The sequence below is a fragment of the Chroicocephalus ridibundus genome, chromosome 6 (genome assembly GCF_963924245.1).
Source record: "Chroicocephalus ridibundus chromosome 6, bChrRid1.1, whole genome shotgun sequence".
NCBI lineage: Eukaryota > Metazoa > Chordata > Aves > Charadriiformes > Laridae > Chroicocephalus > Chroicocephalus ridibundus.
In genome coordinates this window covers 58,022,362-58,047,001 of record NC_086289.1, presented here as the reverse complement: position 1 = coordinate 58,047,001, position 24,640 = coordinate 58,022,362, and the positions used below count along the sequence as shown (strand labels likewise).

Genomic DNA, 24,640 nt, shown 5'->3' with positions numbered 1-24,640 from the left:
GGGAGCTCTGGACAACCCAGTCCCTTAAAGCCCCCTAAAACATTAAAGATCGTTAGTCCCCTGAACCCCACACGCATGCGGGGGTGGGGAGGGCGGAGCGGGGCCCCGCCGGCTCCTCCCCGCGGCGGCCGGGCCATGGCGGCGCGGCTGCTGCGCGGCTGCGGGCGGGCGGCGGCGACGGGCTGGGCCCCGGTGCTCCGCGGCCTCCCCGCCGCGCCCGGGCTGGGCCCCCGCCGCGGCTGCGGGGAGGCGGCGGGGCTGCGGGCCATGGGCTTCAGCGAAGAGCAGGCCCGGCGGCTCCTGGGGCTGCAGCCCCGCCTCGGCCCGACGCGGCGGGAGGCGGCGGCGGCGGAGCTGCTGCTGCTGGGGCTGAGCGCCGAGGCCGCCCTCGAGCTGCTGGAACGGAGCCCGGCGCTGCTGCGGATGCCGACGGAGCGGCTGCGGGAGCGCGCCGAAGAGCTGCGGCGCCTGGGGCTGGACGGAGGTATGGCGGCGGGCGGGGGGGCCGCGGCGGGCGCGTGGGGGCCGGCCCCGTCCCGCCCGGCCCGCTCACCCCGCTGCCCGCAGGTCAGCTGCGGCGGGCGGTGAGCCGCTGCCCCCAGCTCTTCACCCTGCCCCGGAGGAGGATGGCGGCGGCGGTGCGGCTGCTGCGGGAGCAGTGCCTCTTCACGGCCCAGCAGCTGAGGGAGGTGCTGGGGAGCTGCCCCGCCGTGCTGCTGGAGGAGCCGCGCCGCCTCCACCACCACTTCCAGGTGAGGGGGCCCGGCCGCGGCGGGGCGCGGGTCGGGGATCGCGGGTGGGGGCCGTGCGGGAAACAGGTTGTCTCGCCCGCAGTACGCCTACTTCAGGATGGGGATCCAGCAGAAGGAGATGGTGAGGGCCCGTCTCTTCCGAATGCCCTTCGGCGAGCTCAGGAACCGGCACATCTTCCTGGAGCGCCGGGGGCTCTACCAGACCCCACACAAAGGCCAGACCCAAAGCAGTAACCCGAAACTGAGGGACATCCTTCAGCTCCCAGAGAAAGACTTCCTGGCCAGCCTGGCCCTCGCCTCCCCGGAGGAGTACGAGGTCTTCAAGAAGCTGCTGGCTCGAGAGGAGGAAGAGGAGGAGGAGGAGGAGGAGGAGGAGGAGGAGAGGGATGCACTGTACACAGAGGAAGATGAAGACTTGGACAGTGAGGGAAGTAAAACAGCCCGGGAGTGAGGAGGTGAGGCTCCAGGGTGCCTGAGCTCTTCAAACACTGCCCCACTGCACACAGAGGGGCTCTGGGCCCCCACCCCACATGGGCACGAGCTGTGGTGGCCACAGGCCTGTGCCAAGGGGGCAGCAATAAATCCCACGTATCAGCATACAACAATAACCCTCATTCTTCCTCATTGACCAGCTCACTTAAAAACAAGCCATAGCGTTTCCATGAAGTGTTTTTACTTAAAAAAAAAAAAAAAATCTAACCAAAATAACTAATTTATTTCCAAAGCTAGGTTAAAACCTTCTGGCTGCATTACACATTGTGCTGGCTGCGGGGTGGGAGGCGACGAGCTACTGTGCTGGGCCACAGCGGGGCCATGCTTCCCAGCGCTGGCTGGGCCCAGGGGCTGCACTTGGAACAGGACTCTCCCAGGGCAGCTGGTCTCGTGGCTGACAAGGCAGGGGCGAAAATGCTTTCCGACTGTAGCCCCAAGCCCACCCCCCCCCAGATAGCAGAGGCTGTGCTGGCTTTCCCCTTACCCTGCTCTTCGGGCAAGGGCTGGCTTCTTCTGATGCCCTGGGGGAAGGCAGGGCTCTGGCACTTGCCTTGTGGCAGGGGGGCTGGAGCAGTGTCAGGCAGCCTTAAAAGAGAATGAGGTTATGTCCATCTTCATCTCTTGATTCTCCTCTGGGAGCAGAGCTGGAGCCCCCGCAGGCCGGGAGCATCACGGCGGCCAGCTGGTTGGGGTTTTGCATCGTCCCTGCTGCTCTCAGGCTGCTGCTGCGTGCCTCAGCGGCCACTGCTCCAGGAGGGAGAGGTGCCAGGATCACCAAAACTCCCAGGCCTGTTCCGCTCCAAGAGCGTCTTCAGGGCTGCAGCTCAACCAAAGTGCCTGTGACACTGGCGGGAGGCCAGGCTGCCCCCCACACTGCAGGGGAAATAACACTCTATACCATAACTATGATATATCTCTGGTATGTATTAATTTATAATATACACTGTGTACTTTAATACACAAATCTATGTTTAACTAGTGTTGTCATACAAACTCAGAAAAACTAGGCACTAAACTACACTTTTTCCTGGCCCGCCCTGCCACAGATGGTGGGGCAGCTACTGCGCGCTGGTCCTCTCCGCAAACAACACAGCGCTGGCACTGAAGCACTGGGGGAACACAAACACTGCGAGCAGCTCAGGGGGATGGCAGGTGGAGTTCCCTTCGTCACCGAGCTCATGCTGTGCCCTGCTCTGGCTCGGAGGCTATTGGCTTCAGAACACCCTACAGATCACTTTTAAAATTCTTTCCGGGTGCTCTGTTGCTTTCTGAGCTCAAAATTTGGTTAAAATCAGGGATTGTTTACAAAGCAAAGAAAAAAGGCAGGCAGTAGAAGCTGCCTCAGTTTCCCCCACTACAGCAGAGGAGTCAGGGACGTGCCTCCACTGGTGGTTCTCGCCTCGCTGCCTGGGGGAGCTGCTCCCCATTTCTAACTCGTCTATATGGGGAAGGTCTCCTCCAACCAGATTTTCATGGGCCACATTTCAGGTGATGGCTAAGGCTTTTTTTGGTCTGCATTAAACTGTTTTATTTGGGGGTTACTGGTAACATAACCTTGGGTTACGAAAACAGGTCGGTGCAGATGCTGTTGGCTGGGAGCTAGGCTCAGCTCCGCCAATGCTGGAGCAGAGCTGGGAGCCCATGACTCATGCAGAACGGCTGGGAGGGCCGAGCGGGGCTGGTCCCCTTGGGGGGCAGCCAGCCACCGCGGTACGCTGCCGCTCAGCTCCTCAGGGGCAAAGAGGCGGCCAGAGTAAGGCAAGCCAGAGTGAAGGCAGTGCTGGTCTGGCAGAGGGAAGGGAGCGCTGCTCGGCATGCCGATCCAGCTGCGTGTCCCTAACAGGCTGGAGGAGAAGGAGAGGCTGACGCCAGGCAGGAAGGTTCCCGCGCTGTGTTCAACCCAGTGAGCAGATCTGGTCTTCCTGGTGTTTCAAAAGCCCTTAGATGTGGAAAGACGAAGCTTCTACTGCTTTGAACCCTGTGAAGGAGCAGGAGAAGAATGAGCTGGTGTGCAGAGCCCCCCCAAAAGCCCCACGGCTGCCTCTTCCCACGCTGTGCACCTGTCTCAGGCTGGGAGAAGGGGACCTATCCTGGCCTTTGCCTTGCACGGGCAGGCAGTGCCTGGGTCCTTTCTCTGCAGGAGTCTCTTGTTCACAGGGCTGCAGATGCATGGGGAAGCAGAGCATTGCCTTCTGCCCCTCCACCCCAGCCACAATCAGGAGCCCTCAGCCGCGTGCCTAAGCCCGACCGGCACAGCAGCTCTACAGCCCTTGCAGCCCCTCGACATGGTAGCCTAAGCCTGGGCTGCACTTTGGCCTCCACCCTTCTCCCCAATGCCCTGTGCAGGGTTGCAGGCACCCACAGGCAGGAGGTGCCCCTGCCTGCAAGCTGAGGAAGGCCTGGAGCGGGTACTTACTCTATGGCTTCTTCAGTGTGTGACTGTTGCTTGGTTTTCTGAAAAAAGAAGGGAAGAGAGCTCCGTCAGCGCTGCCCTGCAGCCTCTTGGCTGTTGCACACAGGGAGGGCACGCAGAGCTGGCCCCTAAGCCTTGGTCGCATGTGCCTCATGCTCTGTTATTCGCCGGGGGCCTGCGCCTCTCTCCCAGTCCACCCCCACCCTGGGCACCCCTGTGCACGCTGGGTGACACCAGCTGGCTGCATCCTCCCACCCTGGGCCACAGGGAGGCTGGCACACTCCGTGTGCTGCTGCTAGCTGTACCTGCTGGTTGTCTTCTTGGCACCGGTGCTCTCGCAGCTCTCCTTGTAGCAGACATCTTGGTGTACCTTGTAGACTCTCCTGTACCTGCACACACAGCAGAGGGGCAAGCTGTCAGGGAGTTAACAGGGACCGATCTGCTTTTATGGGTGCAAGGGGAAAGCCTGGGAGTCTCCCCTGTTTCCTTCCAGACTGCGGTAGATGGCCTTGGTAGGAATGGGGCTGAGCCTGCTATGCCTAAGGGCCTTCTTGTGACTCTGTCACAGGAAGGCTGGGGGGGCCAGGGGCAGAGCAGAGGCCCCCATGCCCTGGCCTTGCAGCAGGACTGGCTTCAGCCCTCTACTTGCAGATAGAGAGGCAGCTAGGAGCTGGTCCGGCAGGCAGCAGGGGTCAGGCACACCAAATCTAACCTTGCTGCCACGTAGGGTAACACTGCTGCAGGGCTGTCATTTCAGCAACGCCCTGCCCTGAAACGCAGCTGGTGAGGCAGCCCCAGGGGCTTGAAGGCAGCTTGCGCTGGGGAGGGGGCAGCTGCCAGCCAGGGTCTGAGAGGGCCTGGCACTTGCTCTCCCTTCCCCGGAGCTGAGCTGCAGGGAGACATCCCTGGCTCTGAGCACATGGGGAAGGGGGGGAGCACAACCCACAGGCAGTACTCACAGGTAGTGGCAGGTACCTCCTTCCCACACGGGGAATGACTTGGTTTCCGAGTACAGCCGCGTGCACGAGTGTGGCACCTTCTTGCAGGCTGCTTGGAGAACAGGAGAGGGGAGCTATCAACAAGCCCGTCTCTGGCCCTGCCTGCCTGTGCCCCGTGGCAGGGGGCCGATGAGGCCCCCTGGCTTCCCCTCTGCTGTCCTGGAGGGCTGGGCTCAACAGAGCCCACTTGCCAGGAGAAGTGGAGCCCCCAGCCCTGCGATGCCGAGATAACTACGTGGGCAGGGCAGGAGCCTGGCTTGCCTGGTGGAGGTGGAGGGCTCAGCCAGAAGCAGGGAGCAGACCTGTCCTCCCAGGACTGCCCGAACTGCTAAGAGCAGAGCCCAGCCCCTATCTCCTTCTGTGGGGACAGCACAGCCCTCCCTAGCAGGGCCTGGGCATGGCAGGAGCTCCCTTGGCCAGGAGGAGCCCAATGCTGACAGGGTGTGCTCAGTGACCTGGGGGACCTGTGGCTGGGCACACGCCATCCACCTGCAGAGGGAGCTCAGCCCTTTGGCAGCAGCGCGGCACTCACCCAGCTCGCAGAGACGGCCCTTGAATCCCGGGCGGCAGTCGCAGTGGTAAGACTTGGTGTCCCTGGTGCAGGTGCCTCCGTTCCTGCAGGGGTTCGTGGAGCAGTTCTGCCCCTCACCTGCAAAAAAGTACGGCCGTCAGACCACGGGGCTACAGTGCAGCCCAGCCTGCTCCCCCAGCACGCCAGGGTGCTCCTGGGGAGAGCGAGGAGCAGGCGAGCAGGGATGGGGCAACCTGCAGGAGCCCACACTGTGGCTCTTGTGTGCCTCCCAGCAGAGCAGCAACAAGAAGAGTAGGCTGGTGCCGCGCACCCTGCCTGCCTGCAGGGCCTGGGCTGGGTCCCTGCCGCTTGTCTCTCTGCCCCCTGGACTTACTCTTGCTCTTTGCCTCGCGCAGCTGCATTGCCAGGCTACCCTGGCTGGACACCTCCACGTTTTCCAGCTTCACTGGAGCTTCCGGCTCTGGGCAACAAGAGGGTCAAATGTCACTTCCAGCCAGGGCCAGACCCAAAGGCAGCCCCTCCGATAGGGTGCAGCCTCCCCGCAGCATCAGGGAGCCGGTCAGGCCTGAGGCAAGTGGTTTAGCCAAGGTGGCACCCCTTGAATTAAGGGAACTGCTTTGCCCTTTTTGGAAGGCTGTGGGACACGAAGTGCTGGGGAGACAGGGGCAGAGCCAAGACATGCATCAAGTCCAGGGCTGCCAAGAGGTGTGCTTAGCCCCTTCCCCACCCTGTGGCATGGGGTTCCCAGGCCTGGTAGGATATCTTGAGCTGGCACTTGTATCCCTGGTGTTCCAGTGATGGCAAATGGGGGGCTGATCCTGGGTTAGCAAGGGGCTTCTTGCCAAGATGCTGTCCTCGAGCATGAGGCTGTGCTTGGCAGTAGGGCCTCAGGCTGCTGGGCATGCAGGGGCTGCACTGGAGGGCTGCGGAGCCACTGCCTGGGCTCCCGCTGCTGCTGGAAGGGGAGAAGGCCAGCCTGTGCCGCAGCCAGCATTGCCTCTCATCAGCGAGGGTCCCTCTCTGGGCTCCCTGACTAGCTGTGCATCACCCCTCTCCCTGGGCAGGAGCCTAGCAGTCGGGGCAGGTGTTTGTCTGCCCAAGGAAAGGTGAGAGGGCTCTCCCCTCCTCTATGGCTCTCCCAACCCCACAGCAGCCTGCCCAGCTGCCACCCTGGAGATGGCACTAGATGACAGGAGGAGGCCAGAAAGGCAGCAGAGCACTTACGTGTCTTCACAGTGATGGATTTGCCCAGTGTGGTGCCGAACCTGGCACTGATCCTCCCTCTGCCATCCACCAGCTCAGTGAACCTGGGACAGAAGAGCCATGAGGGTACGGGGCACTGCAAGTCCCCCAGGCCACAGCTACCCCATGCACTAGGACTGGTGTCAGCTGGACAAAGTATTCGGTGGAGTCATCAGGCTCCACGTGAGTCCCACGGCTCAGCTGTGGGCAGCATGGGGGACCTGTTCACAGGGCAAGGGCTTGCCTGGCTCGGGACCCCAATGGGTGGGCAAGAGGCACAACCCAGCAGGAGCAGGGCTTGACCCTATGCGCACCTGGATATGGGAGCTGGGAAAAGGGGCTCTGCTCAGCCTGATGTGTCAGGAGTGCTGGAGCACTGCCTACCTGGGGGCTGGTGAGGGCTCCTCAGCTGTGTCGTGATCCGCTAGCAAGCGGAGTTCGGGCAGGAAAGCTGGGGGCAGCCTGTTGCGCAGGACCCGGGGGTGTCCAGCTTGGCTCCACCGTCTCTCCGGAGCCCCATCCCTCTGCACTGCAGACCAAAGGGTTAGGCTTAGCAGGAGGCAGGCCGTGAGACAGGACAGCAACCCAACTCCCAGCCAGACCCCTCGTCCCCCAACTGCCATTTACGGCTCCGTGTGGACATGTGCACACCCTTGGGCTGTAAGTGCCAGTCCCTGTGAAGCATCACTGAGCTGTAACCCTGCATTTGCCCTCCACTAACAGAGGCAGCACCCTGCAACGGCCACCTCCCTTTGCAGGGAACCTGTGTCCTATACTCACAGTCTGCTGTGGGCAACAGGTTCTTAGGCAGCACGTCCCCATGGGCTCAGTACTGAGTCGGTCAGCTGGTTTCCAACCCCCTGCCCTGCTTCCCCATTAGCCCATCATCTCCCTTGTGCTGCAGCATCCCAGCCCCAGTAGCCGGGCACTCACAGGTGGTGATGTAGAGGTGGATGGGCTCGCTGTGCACTTGGCCTTGCTCCGTGTTCTGCACAGCTGTCACCGACAGCCGGTACCGCTGCCCAGGGAGCAGGTCCCGCACCGTGTAGGACACAAGCTTCCCATTGGGCACATAGCGGCTCTTCACACTCTGAGCAGTGGTGACATTGATGATGTACCCCTCCACAGCGCCAGTGGGTGGCTGCTCCCACACCATGGACACAGAGGTGGCGGTGACACGGGAGGCAGTGAGGTTTTGGGGAGAGAGGGGCCCTGGGGAAGGCAGGAGGTGGGGAGAAACGGGGTCAGTGCTGGTGTCCTTGAATGGCGACCGCCCTACTTGCTCACATGCCACCTTATAAGCATGCCAAAGTCCCAGCTTCCCTGGCCATGCCTCAGCAAGCCCTCAGCTCAGCTCCAGTCATGCAACGCACTGGCAGGAGATGCTCAGCACTGGGTCCCTGCCAAGGCAGGCAGAGCCTCCCTGCACCCCAGCACCCAGGCCTGGCCCTCACCATCCGACTGCCGCACAGCAGGGAATGAATCAGGCCCATGGGGGCTCCACATGGGGCTGAGCTTGTGCTGGTCTTGGGCAGTGAACAACATCTGGCAGGGGAGGATGTGCTGCTGCCTTGCCCGCCCTTCCCAAGGGCTGCCTGCACGCCTCCTACCCGCCGCGCTGGCCAGACAGGCTGACGGCTTTCACACCTTCCCCTCCCTGCAGCTTTTCTGCTGGCCACAAGCCGTGGCTGCCCTGTGCCTGCCAAGCCCCAGGGCCCCTGCAGTGGCAGAGGGTGGTGAAGGCAACCCCACTCACTTGTCCACACGTGGAAGGGGGCTGTGGCCAGACTCTCTGAGGGGTGGTCTTCCGTCCCCAGGCCGCTCAGTGTCGTGACATGGATGATGTACCTCTCTCCTGGCTGCAGGTCCCTGCGGAGGAGGAAAGCAGGATGGGAAGGGGTAAGCCAGGCAGCCTGGGAGGGCCAGCTGGCCCGGTGCCCACCTGCTGCCCCACTCACAGGAAGGTGTATTTGGCCACGCTGCTGTTCAGCTCCACGGTGCGGTCTGCCAGGTCCCCTGGCTGGCGGATGGAGACACGCACCCTACTGACGGTGGAGTGCTTGAGCCGGTGGAGAGCCCATTGCACCGTGATGGCGCTGGCCGTCACGTTCATGATCTCAAAGCCTTCCACCGGACGCGGTCCTAGCCAGAGCAAGCGGAGAGGACTGTGGTCAGCCACTGGTCATCGTGGGGAGCCCCATCCATTCCCCACGCTCCTGCATGGGGGTCCTGCCTGCCGCTCTGGATTGACTTCCTCAGCGGGAACAGATCGGTGCCACCCTGCTGGAACTGTGCTCTCCTGTCCTCCCTGGGAGGTGCAGGTAGGTGGGAGGTATACCCACCTGCCTGCCCGCAAGGCCTCCTGCCATGCGTTGCACCCCTGGGGCTGTCCTCCTCTGGCCCCAGCCCCCCACCGCCAGCTCCAAAGGGGCTACAGTACCTGCACCTGGCCCACTGCACGCTCAGGCAACCATCCTGAGCCTGGTTCTCCCTGCCCCTGGCATCTGCCCTGGCTCAAGGCCTCCTGAGATGCCATGGCCAGGGGTGCAGACCCCTGTTGTGCCCAGTGCCACGCCTGCCTTCTCCTCCTCTGGCCCTCGCTCGGCCTCAGACCGCTGAAGGGGATGTGGCCCACCACCATCCCCATCTCATTAAGAGGGCAGTTTTTCTAGGTCTCATCCCCTCCGTCCTCAGTTTGCTCTCGATTTCTACATCTGCCTGCCCCAGAAAGCAGGACGGCAGCTGCTCCACCTGCCTATGCCTTCCTAGAGGCATCACTGTGCCCCCTTCCCTCTCCCTGCCAGCCTCTGCCCTCTCTGGCACATCCCTATGCTGAGCCCAATGGGATGACTCGCCCACAGGGCTCTTCTCAGCAGCGATCGCCCAGACCCACGGCCCAGCCGGCGCGGGGGCTTCTCCAGCTCAACCAAGCAGCACTAGGGACCCGCACGACCCTGGGCCCAGTGACAAGAAGTAACCGGTGCAGTGGGCACAGCCTGGCCCCGATGAACAGGATCCAGGAGTGGTCCCTGCTGCCAGCTCCCTCACCCATGGGCAGGGGCCCAGTGAGCCGTGGGGCATTTGGTTCCTTTTTACTCACAGCAAAGAGAACGGCAATTCTCTGTGCCGAGCACTTTCCAAAGGCCCCTGGCTGGATTTTAGGATCTGCACCGCCAAACCCACCGGGGTTCGGCAGAAGCGTGGGCTGTGGCTGGAGCCGCGGCGGGGAGGTGACACAAGCCCTGGCACCTGCAGGGGCCGCATGTGCTCTCGACCGCGATCCCCCCAGGGACGCTACTCACTAGTGCGCGTGGTGAGCATGACAGGCCTGCTGATATCATTCTTGTTGTTCACGTTGCGTTTGACTGAAAAGACAGAAATATTGTAGGCTCTGCCGGAGGCTAGTGCCCGCAATTGGTGGGCAGAACGACTTCGGTCCACAAAATCTGTCCTGCGGTAAGAGCCGTCGAGGGATACGTACGTCACGGCGTAGCCGTCAATGTGTTGCCTGGCGGCTGCGTCCTCAGGTGGGTGCCAAGAAATCAACACACCAGTGTCCTCCACCCTTTCCACCTTTAATGAAGTTGGTGGCAGCAATTCTTCAGGGTGTGGGCAAAAGCAAAGGGGAGAGGTAACGCCATGAATCTTTAGAGAACAGACCCCGGCAGCGAGAGGCAGAGCAGCAGCGATGGAGGACGGGGCCCTTGCTCTCTCCCTCAGCACGCCCGGCAGGGGCCCCGAGGGCGCCAGCCACCACCGGGCCCGGCAGGCACAGGAGGAACCAGGGCACCGGGAGCGCTCCCAGACGCTGCAACCTGGCAGCTGAGCTTTTGCCACCACCTGCCAGGCCTAGGGCACCAGCGAGACAGGGCAAGGGGCCTTGGGGAAAGCCGGTGCTGGCAACGAGAGGCTTCCCCCGGATGCCTCGGCCTCCCCTCCTGAGGGCATCCGAGGGATCGCCATCACTGCAGGGGTCCAGGGAAACCCGTCCCCAGCGTCCTCATGCTGAGCCTGGAGCCCGTGGCAGAGGCTCAGCATGCCAGCACCTGCCTGCAGCATCAGTGGGGCCCGGGCTGCCCCCCGTGGAGGTGAGGCCCCAGCCCTGCCTGCCTCAAGGAAAGCTGCTGGTCTCGGATGGTGTCAAGCCCCTCGCAGGCGGCGGCCACTGCCAGGCCAGCGTCGAGCCCCACGCCACGTCCTGGTGCCGCTGCTGAGGGCCTTTACCTTTTTCGCAGCTCTTGCCTGTGTAGCTGACTTTGCAGGTGCAGCTGTGGGTGCCATTGCCAGGCAGGCAGTAGCCTCTGCTCCCGCAGGGGCTGGAGAAGCACGGGTCACTGGCTGTGGGAGATGCACCAGGCCCAGCGGCATTAGTGGTGCCGGCTGGCCAAACGGCCACCCTGCGCCAATCCACCCTTGCCCACCTCACCTGTCTCACAGTGGTAGCCGAAGAAACCCTCTGGGCACACGCAGAGGTAGGAGCCCCCGTAGCTCTCGCATTCCCCTCCGTTTTGGCAAGGGCCTGACTCACAGGCATCCACTTCTGGAGGCAGGAGGAGGCCAGTGGCAAGGGGGGCCGCAGCATGCCAGCGGCCAGCTCCCGCAGCAGGACAGACATGCAGCCCAGGGATCAGCACAGGCGGTCTGGACCCCGAGTCCCACCCAAGCACCACGTCAGCCACATCCCCTGGCAGGGGGTGGACACCTTCGGAAGGGTGTCATCACTGACAGACACCTTGTTCCTTGCTCCCTTGCCACTGAAGCGGTTTCAGCTCAGCCCCCAAAACCGCAGGCAAGGAGGCGTGACAGGCAGCAAGCGCCCAGGGTGACGGTTCGGGGTCAAGGTGCCCAAGGTGACAGCCAGCCACCTGGCTTGGTGTTGGTCCTGGACGCATCCCAGTGCCCGCAGTCCAGCCTCCCACCGCCCCAGGAAGGGTGAGTCCCTACCTGTTTCGCACTGGGTCCCCACAAAGCCCTCGGGACAGTAGCAAGCAAAGGACGCAGGGAGGTCCTGGCAGGTCCCGCCATTCTTACAGGGCTCTGACCGGCACTCATCAACATCTGGGGAGCGGTAGGAGGAGAAGTGCTGGCTCAGCACAGCGACAGGGTCGGCAGGACTTTCCACACAGGGCGGGGACCCTCCCCATGTCGCTCACTAACCCCAAGCCCAACAGCCAGGAACAGCCCCACTCCTGAGGCATGGGGAGCCCACTGCCCCACACCTGACCCTGCACAGGGGCTGGGCATGGAGACATGCCTGCAGGGACACCTGGGGACAGCTGGCAGCATGGGGCTGTGCCTGTGGCACATCCCCTCCTCTAACTCCCAGTGGGCATCCTACCTTCTCCCACCTCCTTTTTTCACCAGGCCCTGGGAAGCTGGGCTAGAGCCACCTTGCCAGAGTCCCACCAGCCCCCGTGCTGCCCGTCACCCCCTTCAACCAGTGCCCGCACACAACCACGACCATATGCATATACAGGAGCAGGAACACAGTACAGCCAAAAATGTGTGACCTCAAGCTGCTTTCCCCCACTCTCAGCCAATAACTTTGGAGCCACTTTGCAGCGCACTTCGCACCCAAATCCCAAGATCTGGGTCTTATCTGCATGGGCTTTACACAAGTCAGGAGATGTCATTGCCCTGTCAATGATGGAGATGCCCACACAGCACCCATTAGCTAGGGGACGCAAGTAGCGTACGTGCCCTGCAGCCCCACCTGCTCCTCCACCTGAATGGGAGCAGCATCTCCCTGCCGGCGCATCCCACAGCTGGCAGGGGGCTCCAGGAGAGGAGCCCTCGCCACAGGTTGATTTGAGCGCACAGACAAGAGACTGAAGCCAGCACACACAACTGCAGGCGGCCCAGCTCCTGGCTGTGCGGTTCGCACCCGCTATCATTCCCTGGGGCTGGGGGACAAGGAAGGGTTTGCTATAGCCACCTGCGACAGCCCTGGGGCATACCTGGCACGGTCCCTTACCCGACTCGCAGTGGTGGCCGGTGTAACCTGCCTCACACAGGCACAGGAACTCGGCAACGCGATCCTTGCACTGGCCGCCGTTCAGACAGGGCTGGGACCGGCACTCATCAATCTCTGCAGGCATTTGGGCAGGGGAGAAACAAGGCAAGAGACATGAGCACCAGGCAGGGGTCCCCAGGGGCTCTGCCCATGAACATGGGTAGGGGAGGACTGCAACACATGTCCTGGGGTCACCAAGCCATGGTTGTGACCACAGCCTCCTCGGACAGTGCTCTAGGGCTCATCTGCTCTCCGGCACTCCTCACCATCACATTCGGGGGGATCACTCCAGACGCCTGGCAAGCGGCAGACACGGGGGTGGTTGTGCTGACTGAGGGTGTAGCCCAGCTCACACTGGTATTCAACCAGCGAGCCCACCTTGGTGGAGTTGAACGAGGCCTGGGCGTGCTTCACCTCACTGGGGATGCCACAGTCGACCTCTGGGGAGAGAGGAGGAAGGGGTGCTGAGTGGGGCTCACAGAGACACCCCAAGTCCCCCGCTGGCAGGGGCAGCCCAAGGCCCTTACCAGACTGGCAGTGCTTCCCTACATAGCCCACGGGGCACGTGCAAGTGTAGCCCCCATCAAGGTCCTCACAGGTAGCACCGTTCTCACAGGGGCTGAGGAAGCATGGGGAGGGCACTAGAAGAAGAACAGAGCAAAGAGCAACTGCTATGGAGCTCACCAGAGCCTTTCGCCCTCTGGCAGCGCAGTCCTGCCCTCCAGCAGAGTGCTAAGAAGAGTCCAAGCACTTCAAATTACAGGGAAGGGGCTTCAAAGCAAGCACCAAGGGAGGGCTTGCTTGCTGCCGCTGCATCTGTCAGCTCCACCAGCAGCCCCCACACCCCCCCAGCACTGGTGCGCCGTGCTCACACCTACCGATCTCGCAGTGCCGGCCAGCGTAGCCCGGGGGACAGTCACACTTGTACTTGCCAATGTAGTGGAAGCAGGTGCCCCCATTCTGGCAGGGCCCCGAGGCACAGGGGTCCGGCTTACCTGGGGGCAGAGGGCAGGCAGGAGCTGAGCAGCAAGCGGGATGACTGCCGCCTCTCCTCCCGGGGTGGGGGCCAGGGGGCCGTACCGATCTCGCAGTGCTTGCCGGTGAAACGGTAAGGGCAGGTGCAGTGGTACTCGCCATCCGCCTCCCTGCAGGTGCCCCCGTTGCGACAGGGCCCCGTGCTGCAGAGCCGTGGCTTGGCTGCAGAAAGAGCACCAAAGAGTGGGGGTCACCCACTGCTGCCAGCACCCTGAGAGCCACCAGCACCTGCCAGCACCCCACCAAACACCTTGCTGCAGGAAAGCTGAGCACACCCAGGACTCACAGCCATGGGCTCAGCAACGCTGCCGTGCTGACACATGCCAGGGCCTCAGGGGGCCACAAGCACATAATTCCAGGGACTGGTGGAATCTCAGGCATGTAAAAAAACTCCAGCACTGATGGTGTTGTGCAGGAAACACAATTGGATCAGCTGCTGCAACTGCCAGGGGCCATGAAGGGAGCCCCACAATCCTACCTCCACCCTGCAGGATGGGATGGAATAACCTGCACCCACTTTCAGCTGCAGCTCAGCAGGCAGCTGCTCATCTCCCACAAGGGTCCAAGCTCATCTCCCAACCCCTGCCAGGTCCTGGGGCCGTTAGGGAGCTCCGTACAGGTACCTTTCTCGCAGTGCTTGCCAAGGAAGCCTCGAGGACACTCGCAGGTGTACGAGTCGTCATGAACCTCGCAGGACCCCCCGTTCAGGCAGGGCTCAGAATCACAGGGGGATGGCATCGCTGCAAAGCCAAACACGAGGTATCACTGAGGATGGACGGGCAGGGGTGCGAGGGCTGCTCCTGCCTAGTGACGGTATCCCTGCTCACTGCCCTGGCCCCCGTCACATCCCTCCCTGGGGCTGGTCCCACATTCCCGCAGAGGAGACTTACTGTGGTTGGTGCCATAGTCAGTGTGGCAGACGCAGAGGTAGCTCCCGCCATACTCCATGCAGTACCCGCCATCTGGGCACTGCGTGTTCATGTTGCACGGTGTGGTGGTAACTTCTGAAAGCACATAGCCAGCACCGGCCTCCGTCAGCCAGCGGCAGGAGGACATGCAGCTGGCTGCCTGGCCAGAAATAGGGGTCTCCTAACTTTGCAGGGTCTGATGAGATGGGAGGGACCCTCTGTACCCCACACCACAGACTGCGCGAACAGCAAGGGCCAGCCTGGATGCCCAGTGAGCTTTAGAGTGGGAGTGCACAAAGGCTACATTTCCCTCCCCATCCCGGGGAGCTGGGCTGGGGCCAGGTGCTGGGAGAGGCACAGCTCAAGGGGAAACAATGGAGATGGAAACATTGCCTCCTCACCAGGGGACAGTATCTCCAGGTGCAAATTCAGGGCACGCCCCTGGTGCTGTGCTGGGCTCGGGCATGGGCAGAGCGTGTCCTTGCATGCCTGCAGCCTGCCTGGCTCAAGCATCCCAGACAGGGAGCAAACACAGTGAGAGAGAAGCCTTCACCCACCGAATTCACAGAGGAGACCAAAAAACCCAGGCGGGCACTGGCAGATGGTGACGTTCCCCTCCAGACAACTGCCCCCGTTGCGACACTCACAGCCCTCTGAGAGCTCTGCAAGAGAGGAGATGGGAGCTTCCCAGGACCCCTCCTGCTTGCAGGGTTGGGACAACCAAGCAGCCTTGCCTGACGCCACCCATGGGGGAGCTCAGGTGGGTGGCAGCCACAAGCTCCTGCAGACACACAGGCACAGCCTCCTTCAGCAGGACGGACCTGCTGTTCAGTCCAAGAGCCCCGAATGGGCTCTCTGGGGCTGTTCCTTCTCCCTCTCAGGAGCACAAGGGCTCCCCTAGGGATGCAATGCCCCACCGGAGAGACCCTCCAGTACTCACTGTCTCGACAGTCCTGCCCAGTGTAGCCCTCCTGGCATTCGCAGATGTATCCCTGCTCCGTCTCCAGGCAGCTGCCGTTGTTCTGGCATGGGTGGGAGAGGCAGGCACCGGGCACGCGGGGCCCACCTATGGGGAAAGGGGAGGCTGAGCCAGAGCCATCCTAGCCTGGGGCTGGAACACCCTCTGGCCCAGGGGAGCCAGGGCAGAGCCGGTCTAGCCCAGCCTCACGCTGGACACCCCACCACAACCAAGCAGCCCCGATGGAAGGAGCTGCCTCCCAGCAGCACCACAACCCCGCTGCTGCCCACCCTGCCTGCCAGCTTTTGGCAGTGCCTATGGTTGATGCAGCCCCTTTTCAGCCATTTGCCCCTTCCCACCCATCTCCCCCAAAAGCGACTCCCATGCCTGGCTGGGTGAGGCGTGCCTTCACTCACCATACTGGCAGTTGTTGCCGTAATAACCTGGGGAGCACGTGCAGATGTAGCGGCCGGGGCGGATGTAGTTGCACGTCTGCCGGTTCCGGCAGCTCCGGTCCTCGCAGGAAGACGAATCTGGGCGGCGAAAGCAAGGGAGTGATGAGCAGAGCCTCGCCCCGGGAGAGGGACCACGATGAGCATCAGAGCATGGGGACACAGTCCCCAGCGTGGGGTGTCCCCGGGCGCAGGCAGGGGCGGGTACCTGTCTCACAGCGCTGTCCCACGAAGGGCTCCAGGCACACACAGGTGTAGTTATCGACCAGATCGACACAGTGCCCGCCATTCAGGCATGGGCTGGACTCGCACTCGTTCACCTCTGCAAGGGGAGGACGGGAGGGGCAGTCAGGCCATGTGTGGGCACTGACAGTTCACCCATGTCCTCCCATCCTGGACAATGCTCAGGAGGGGGAAGGCAACAGCCGGGAAAAAAAAAGTGAAAAAAAAAAAAAAAAAATCAGTGCCAGCAGCAATGCTGAGCACTCCTTTCCCAAAACTACGGCTGGGGGTGAAGCGGGGTGGCAGTGCAGCTTGCCAAGGTGTGAAGTGTCACCATCTCCCCCGGCACCTGCTCCTGCCACTTACCTGTCTGACAGTCCGCCCCTGTGTATCCTGGCTGGCACAAGCATGTCGCAGTCCTGTTCAATGCCTGGCACCTCCCACCATTCTGGCACACCCTGCTCTCACACGGTGACTTTTCTGCAGCAGAACACCGAAAAAAAAAAAAAAAAAAAAAAAAGAGGAGGGGGGCGGGAAATCAAACCAGTCACAGGACAGGTATGGCATCCTCTGCACACATGGTGATGCCAGGGCCAGGCAGAGAGCACAGCTTGGAGCCACCAACACACTCTCCAGTGGGAGACAGCAGCCGTGTCCCCAGCCACAGCTCTTCTCAAACCCTTCCCAGGCAGCTCAGCCCTTTCATCCCTCTGCAGGCTCTTGGATGCCAGCGTGCTGCGCTGCGCGTTTGTCCCTCCCTCCCTCCCTTCCCCGAAAGTCAACTTCCTGCTCGCCTTCTCCACCGGCGCGGAGGCTCTCTGGGAGCCAAATGCTTTGGCAGCACTTCCACTGGCGGGTGGAGGACAGCAGCAGGGGAAACGGGCCACCACGGCCCCTGCCAGGGACTGGGAGAGTCCCGGCTGGCTTTGAAGGGCTCAGTACCATAGCATCACCTGCTAAAGCAGGGCCTCCGAGACTTCTGTTTAAGCACCAACCGCCAGCTTTTCTTTTCTCACTAAGGGAGCGGTGGCGGGGAGAGGTGCCAGCGGCAGCGCTGAGCCGAGCCCTCGCTAGAGCGGGCTGCCAGCGGCAGGAAGGGCTCATGGCCAGAGCAAATTTTCCTTTGCCTGCAGCAAGCTGAAATCCAAGCCAGCCGGCGCAAACAGCTCGAGCCAGCTGCTGCGGGAGCTCCAGTCTCAAAGGGCTCCCCCCCAAGAGAGGCAGTGTCCCCTAAGCCTGGGGTCTCTGCTCTTCAAGCATGGCAAAGAGCTGACGGTCCCGTGCTCACCGGTCTCGCAGCTGGTGCCTCTGAAGTCCGGTGGGCACCTGCAGCTGAAGCTGCCGGCACCATTGAGGCAGGTGGCTCCGTTCTGACACGGGTGGGAGAGACACTCATCCACATCTGAAACAGAGCCCCAGGTCGGGGCAGGAGCTCAGGGCAGGGACAGGGACACCCACAGGGACAGACAGACTGCCAGCATGCAGCAGTGATGCTGGGAGTGAGACCTGCTCTCCCACAGCAAAGCACCAGGGGCTTGGGGCCAGCACTTACCAACATGGCACCTCTTCCCTGTAAAGCCAGCCAGGCAGGAGCAGGTGTAGGAGGGGTTCCCCGTGATGCAGTCCTCGATACACTTTCCCCCGTTCAGGCAGGGCCGCAACATCAGGCAGACAGAGGCTATGGGGACAGGCGATGCCCCCCCGTCAGCCCATGCCCCGGCAGGGCTTACCTGCCACCTTCCAGCCACACCAGCGCCGAGGTCTGTCCCTGTGCCCCCCCGGCTCCCCGGGGTGTTCAGGGAGCCCACAGGGGCTGCCTGCCTCACAGCGGGGCAGGGCCTGCTCCTCAGGGGCTCCCCTGGGACAGGAGGGCAGTTTTATTCCTCCTGTGCGAGGGGGAGAGGCTGCATGGGGTCAGCCCTGCCGGCCAGGGGGACATGGATGTGCCCTTGCTTATCACCCGTGACAGAGGGAAAGGGGGACAGGAGAGCCCCTGTACAGCAAACCCACCGGTAACGCAAGACACACGCAGATCACAGGTGGGAAAACACGGCCGGGGGGAGCAGGGATGAGGAATAGGAGGCCAGCGGCTCCATGGGGGAACATGTCAGGACCCCCGGCATGGGGAGGGTGTCCCAGCCCTGGCACCCTAGCCCCACAGGGGAGGCTGGCACCCAGCAACCCTTCACATGGCTCACCCCAGCCTCTTGGGACTTACGGGCATGTGCATTCCCCGAGGGTGCCAGCCCCTTGTGCCCTGCCTTGCCTGTGCACCGTCACCTCCTCCCCAGCCTCCCTCATCGCATCCCGCAGGCTCTTTTCATCTCAAAAGTCTTCCTCCCCTCCCCATTTTCTCTCCCAGCCCCTTCCCACCAGTGGGTGCCACCCCCAGCCATGGCAGGCACTGAGGACAGTCCCCCCATGGCTGCCTCCCCTCCCTCCCCAAGCCCTTCGAGTCGCCTCCTCCACTCCACAGAGGTGGGGGTTGAGGCAGGGAAAGACAAGGGCTGGAGAACAGTGTGGGGTTGGGTTGGGAGTTAAATAAACCTAACTGCTGTCCTCTTACTTGTATTGCTGCAGCCCCCCACTTGCACCTGGGCATCATCGATTCTGAACACCCAGCGCCCGGGGATACCCACATTTGTCGTCATCTCCACGTCAGCGATGTCATCGGTGCGGGATCCGGGGATGTTGAAGTAGCGCTTTCCATCACCAGCGTTAAAACCTGCCTGGGAGGACAAGGGCAGAGAGAGATCACTAGCGCACAGGGGAAGGTGGCTGGAGGACAAGGGCTTGTCTCTCCTGCCACTCGGCACCGCTGGCGGCACCACTTGGACTGACTGTCCCCTTCCACGTGCCACCGGCCAGTGCTCAGCCCTGTCCATACACCGGGGATGACGGCCGGCATGACAGGGCAAAGAGGCCACCCTACCCGCTTGGTCCCTCCCCCGGGATTCGAAACCCATCCGCTTCCTCTCCACCTGCGGCATCCTGCCTGCTGCAGGCTGGCAGGCAGGGAGCCAAGCACAGATCAACTGCCGGTAAATTCACACATCTGAATGGGTACTGAGGTTTTTGCGGGTGTGCATGTTGGCTTTTTTCCCCCCCTTAAGTACAACAACGCGCACAAGGATGAAATAAAAATACAAGCGAAAGCTGTGCTGGCTGCGGCAGCTGCTCTTAAAGGCTGAGGTTAGGAAGGAAAAGGGACTATGAGGCAGCAGCCAAGGCAAAGACCTGTGGTTTTGGGATAACAAAGCCCCCTGTATGGTCTCGGCTTTAGGAGCCAGAGCACACACGGATATTTAAGAACTTTAAAAAAAGAAAGCAGAGGGAGGCTTTCCACCTCCAAAAAACCCAAACCAGGAGCCGCGAGCTCGCAGGGCGGATGTGCTACCTGGGCGTCCCAGGAGCCACGTTCACTGCTTACCTGCGCCGCAATGCCGCCAAGCCCGGCAAAGTCCCCCCCACTGCTGGCGTGCATACCCGTGGTCCAGGTGATAGACTCATAGTTGAATATGGTGAAGGAGAGCTTGCCGTCCGTGATGAGGACGATCTGGAAAGTGTTTACCTGCGGCAGGGAGGGGAAGTAAGCAGTGAGCAGGCAGGAGGGCGGCAGGTGGGCCAGCCAAAAAACAGTCAGAAAATAAAGTGACAGAAAGAGGACTTAGCAAAAGCATGTTTCTTTGAGCCCCAGTCATCCTCTGACAGAAAAGGCAGTTGGGTTTAATTATTTTTAACCTTAAGGTGTTGTGATCCCCCAGCCCAGCAACCCAGACAGCACTTCTCCTGCCAGGACAACAGGAAAAATGGGGAGAAATGTGGTTATCGGGGCCTCTGGAAGAAAGGCACCAAACCCAGGCTACGACCAGCTCCTCCACGCAGCCACAGGCAGGCAGGCGAACGCCACCCTGCTGCTGCCCAAGAAGGCGGATGCTGGAGACCTGCAGCCTCCACGCGGCATATAGAGGAGGATTTGCATTTACTGGCCCGGCGCTGCTCTGTCATGTCAAGGTACCACTGCAGAGCTGCCAGGGTTGGCTTAGTCCTGCTGATGGCTCCGTGCCACACGCAGCCAGAGCGCCACCGCTGTGGAAAGCGCCAAAGCTCCGGTGGGATGCTCCTTGTAGAAAACCTACCCCTAAACTAACAGCTGCTTTCCCCAGCTACTCACTGGCGAAAACGAACTGCCCCCGAAGAAGGTGACGCGGTACCAGGTAGCAATGAAGACCCACTGCGCGGAAAACTCTGGGAACTCAGGGAAATACTGCACGATATCCCTGCTTGCTCTCTCCAAGATGGGCTGCTCGGTGCTCTCCCGGTAATACACATCACCAGCCCGCCGGTTATCCACATCTGCCCAGAAAGCAGCCACCACACGCCGGTCCTTTGAGATGGGGAAGGCCACCGGTGTGAACTGAGAGACCTCCTTCAGGAATGAGATGATCCCATTGTTGTTCACCTGCGGAGAGGGAGGGAAAGAAACAGGCATCCACGGCTGATTCCTGCTGTCAGCAGGAGTCTGTGTTTCAGAGGCACTTTCCATTTCGTGTTTATTTCCCACCCTCCCCCCAGCATCTTTCCAAAAATATTGGAGCGTTTCCCCTTCCTGTCCCTGGAAGCGGAGACGTGCCCCGGCGCCCGCAGCCCCCCATCCCGGCCGCTCACTCGCTGGAGTGCGGCTGCGGGGAGGCAGCGCCTGAACAAACCCAGCCCTGTTCTCCACCGCAGCCGGGCTGGGGAAAGGAGCAACAGCTGAGAAAACCGCAGCAGCCCTGGCGCTTTAAACAAACAGTGCCCAACGCGCTCGGCCAGCTCAGGCCAAGGGGCTGCTTCGCCCACTCCCCGCTTTCTTCGGCTGGCACGCAGCCTGCAGGGCAGGGGGTCTAAGGCCAGGCATCACCACCACCCTCCTGGCAAGTGGGTCGTGGCCAAGTCAGGCACCCACTGGCACAGGACGGGGGGAGCCTTGCCAGGCAGCAATCTGTCCGCCGGGATGCACAGCACTCTGAGTGAGCTGTCGAGCTAACGGGCTCACGGTCCCCAGGTGACCACATGCCACCATCCCATGCAAAGCCCCCAGTGCTGGCTGGGCCTCAGCAGACTGCTCTCCTTAAAGCGGGGGACGCCGGACACCCAGTGCAAGATACTGCAAGTCCCAAGCTCTTCCCCAGCACTAATTAAGTGGGGCAATAAGAGTCCTGGGATGCCCGGCCCAGGGATGCATGACGGAGGCAGCCCTCAGCTCATGGAAGAAAGCTGGAGATAGTGGATGCCGCTGCCTGGAGTGCTGCCTCCTGGCTTGGGGATGCAGTGGGAGTGAGGAAGGGGAGGAAAACCACTGCCTGCACTGCTGCCTGAGCAGGCAGTGAAGGGGCAGGGAACAAAGGGAAACATTCTCACCCTCAAATTCCTGGGAGGAAACCATGACAGCACCCTGCCGCAGTGGCAACCCCAGCGGGGCCAGCAGCTCCCAGCTGCTCTGTTCCCCTGCCCACAATGCTGCCCACAAGCAACAGCAGGACAGGCAGGAGCACACAGTCCCCAGCTAAGCCCACCAGCATGCAACGCCAGCTCCGACAGCACCAGCCTGGCAAGCCCCTGGGCTACAGGGTGGGAAAGGGGTGGCATGGTGCAGGCAAGAGGCTCTTGAGCAGAGAGAGCAGCCCTAGCACGCAGCGGGCAGGAACAGGCAGCAGTGTCACGCTCACATGCCGACAAGGAGCCGGGAGCCAGCGTCCTGCCAGGAGCCATGCCAAAGCCAGCACACCTGTGCCCCAGCTGCCCACACATCCAGGCCAACGGGAGAGGACACCAGACTGCAATGGCCACGTCTGATGGTCCCCAGCCCCTCCATGCGAGCACGGGGCAGTCCTTGCTGTGACTAAGGGGAAGAGGATTCCCGTTTCCCAAAGCCTCTGTAACCCCGTGGTGTCCGCAGAGGAACATTCTTCCCCTGATTAAAGCAAGATGGGAGAGAGCTGGAGCCAAGAAGGGCTTTTTTTGTTGTTGCTGGTTTTTGCTAAGGAGGAGGGGGTGGCTGGAGGCAGCCCTCGAGGACAGAGGTTTCCAGGTGAGCCCAGCCCCATGCCAGCTCCCCCGAGACAGCGGCTCCTAGTCCTGCCGCACAGACCCCTATGTCAGGGGCAGGTAAGCTGGCCCTGCAGAGCTGGGAGGGGGGGTCTCAGTTCAGGGGTGGGGACGTACCACTCTGACCCCTGTAGCCTCTCCAAGACCCAGAACTGTGCTGTGGATCTCATATGGGACAGCCATCACGTCACCTGGCTTCTCCCAGCTTCTTCTATCCTCCCACCGTGGCTAAAGCCCCAAGCCCAGGTCCCTGCTGCCCAACGGCAGAGCTGGCACTTTTATCAGGAAGGAAAAAAAAAACCACTGGCGAGGACCAAGGACCTCCTGCGCTTAGCCAAGGGACAGCATGGTACATGAGCCCAGCTCCGAGATGGCACTAAAGCGATGCTCAGCCCTCTCCTCCGCCAGATGGGTCTGGATTGTTGGTCAGCCCAGAGCAAACCATGGAGAAGAGAAGGGACCGGAATGCCAGAGGATTCACTGTGCCAGGCGGGAGCCGGCATGCGGAACACTGAGCCCACCCCAGGATGCAGGGCGGGCGTTTGGAGCCAGCACTGCCCAAAAAGCTCCAGGGACAACCAGGCACTCAGGACTGCTCCTCTGTCTGATGGCCACAGCCGCAAGGGACACAACAGGCTAGGCAAGCCTCGAGGTCTCCAGCTGTAGTCCCCTCCGGGTGGGTCAGGGGCTGCAAAGGAGCACGCCAGAAGGGGTCCCAGCAGCCCAGCAGGCGTGGGGAGGAGAGGAAGCGGGATGTGCCCGCTACAGCACAACCCAAAGGGCAGCTGTGCTTATTCTACATCACACCCAGAGCCCCACCGCCACCTCCTCCCCAGTGAGCGACACCATGCTTGCGCAGCCAAGCTCTCACCTACCAGCCATATCCAGCTCCTTGCCACTCGGACCCCTTCAGTGGGGGCCAGTCCCACAAGGCGTGGGACAAAACCCTGGCTCCAGCCAGGGTTATGTCCAAGGGTCCCACACTGCAGGCGATCACTTCGGCCAACATCCCTAGCGTGGTGGGGCCAGGATCCTCGTTGTGCCACCCGAGGCAGTGCCGGCCCTACCAAGCCAGGAGTCCTGCACGCTTCCCTCCCCAGCCCAGACCTCCCCCTGCCCTCAGCACGCCGTAATTCCTGTAATGCCCAACAGACCCCGCGGAAACCCATATGCACTTGGATCCGTCCGAGCAGGATAGTAATTTTAAAATAAGGAAATAAGGGGAAAGAAAAGGCAAGGAAATAAGGGGAAAGAAAAGGCAAGGAAATAAGGGGAAAGAAAAGGCAAGGAAATAAAGGGAAAGAAAAGGCAATAGGAGGCCCACAGGGAGGCCATCCCCGCTGCCTCCTGGTACTCACGTAGAGGCCGGTGTGCCCCGCGCCGAAGAAGGGGAAGGGGACAGAGAGGGGCCGCAGCTCGGAGCCGCCGTCGTCCTGTTTCCGCGTGGCGGCGTCGCCCTGCGTGGGCCCGAAGGGGTAGAAGTCCGCCAGAGGCACCACGCCGCCCGCCCACAGCCACTCGCCCAGGGCCACGAGCACGGCCCAGCCCGCCAGGCCCCGCATGGCCGCCGGGATCCCGCCGCTCGTCTCTCACGCCGGCACCGGCCACCGCGGCATAGCGAGCGCGGGGCGCGGCGGAGCGGGGCGCGGAGCCGCACAGCACCAGCGGCCGCTGCAGCCCGGAGCTCCGCCGCCGAGCCGGGCTCCTTCACCCCGCAAGCCCCGCCCCCGCGGCTGATTTGCATAGCCCGGGTGCGGCCAGCCAATGGGCGCTCGGCGCGCCGGGGAGGCGGTGGTGGAGGGGCGGGATATGCAAATGAAGCGGATGGGCGGGGCGGTGGGGGTCCCCTCACGGGGGCCGTGGGGGGGGAGCAGGCGGCCGCGGGGTTGCGGGGGGGGACCCCTTGCGTGGGACCCGCTGCCGCCCCCTCTCCACCCCCACGGCCCCCGTGGAGGGTCCCTTCACCGCCCCCCCGTCCCCCGCGGGGGACAAGCAGCCACCATGCGAGGACACGCGTGGGTGCAGAGCCCCACCCTCCACGGCCAGCCGCGGCCCCGCTCCCCCCCTCCCTCGCCCCTCAGCTGCGGTTCAGCAGCGGGTCCCCTCTGCTCCTTTAAAACAGAGGGCTGGAGGGGAAAAAAAAAAAGAGTGGAAAAGAAAAAAAAATAGGTGTTATTTGCTTTTTTTTTTTTTGCCTTTTTTCCTCGTGTTTTTTTTTTTTTTTTTTTCAGGTGCTAAAAATATGATCAGGAAATTCTTTTCAGGAATGCCATGTTTTAAGTTACGCTTTAGGCTCAAGGGCTTCTTTGTCTCCACCGAAGAAAAAAAAAAAAACCACAACCGTAACCCACCCTACATTTATCATCAGCAAACGGTTTTATCAAGAAAGCCCAAGTCTCCCAGAAAACCGGCGGGGCTGCCCCTGAGGGGCCCTGCTAACAAGCACCGCTGGGTTTTGAGAGTTAATTGATAGTTAATGATGGATGCTGCCTGTGCCGGAGTCAGACAAGCGCTGGGATGAGGGATCCAGGCG

The 24,640-nt window shown here is 61.9% G+C and overlaps 2 protein-coding genes across 8 annotated transcripts; one reads left to right on the top strand and one right to left on the bottom strand.

Annotated features, from left to right (window-relative positions):
- Positions 1-120: 120 nt before the first annotated feature.
- MTERF4 (mitochondrial transcription termination factor 4) lies at positions 121-2,153 on the top strand. Of its 2 annotated transcripts, XM_063340233.1 has the most exons (4): positions 121-484; positions 568-752; positions 835-1,207; positions 1,887-2,153. In XM_063340233.1, the coding sequence occupies exons 1-3, from the start codon at positions 136-138 to the stop codon at positions 1,201-1,203; spliced, it is 903 nt and encodes a 300-aa protein (XP_063196303.1). In that variant the 5' UTR covers positions 121-135; the 3' UTR covers positions 1,204-1,207; positions 1,887-2,153. The 2 variants fall into 2 exon arrangements, with proteins under 2 accessions (XP_063196303.1, XP_063196302.1); XM_063340232.1 differs by having other exon boundaries at positions 835-2,153.
- Positions 2,132-23,834, bottom strand: SNED1 (sushi, nidogen and EGF like domains 1). 6 transcript variants are annotated; one of them, XM_063340221.1, is made up of 33 exons: positions 23,466-23,834; positions 20,192-20,479; positions 19,448-19,588; positions 18,584-18,746; positions 17,570-17,695; positions 17,306-17,419; positions 16,384-16,497; positions 16,004-16,117; positions 15,760-15,876; positions 15,326-15,451; positions 14,943-15,047; positions 14,368-14,481; positions 14,101-14,217; positions 13,523-13,639; positions 13,321-13,437; positions 12,970-13,083; positions 12,709-12,882; positions 12,404-12,517; positions 11,374-11,487; positions 10,856-10,969; positions 10,654-10,767; positions 9,732-10,028; positions 8,388-8,571; positions 8,186-8,298; positions 7,363-7,641; positions 6,814-6,958; positions 6,412-6,494; positions 5,561-5,647; positions 5,188-5,304; positions 4,617-4,704; positions 3,963-4,046; positions 3,661-3,698; positions 2,283-3,222 (listed from the first exon to the last, which is right to left on the bottom strand). In XM_063340221.1, exons 1-32 carry the CDS (start codon positions 23,667-23,669, stop codon positions 3,662-3,664), a joined length of 4,335 nt encoding a protein of 1,444 aa, XP_063196291.1. In that variant the 5' UTR covers positions 23,670-23,834; the 3' UTR covers positions 2,283-3,222; position 3,661. The 6 variants fall into 6 exon arrangements, with proteins under 6 accessions (XP_063196293.1, XP_063196288.1, XP_063196291.1 ...); XM_063340219.1 differs by having other exon boundaries at positions 9,732-9,794; positions 23,466-23,814; XM_063340218.1 differs by lacking the exon at positions 4,617-4,704 and having other exon boundaries at positions 2,135-3,222; positions 23,466-23,814.
- Between the last annotated feature and the right edge of the window lie 806 nt (positions 23,835-24,640).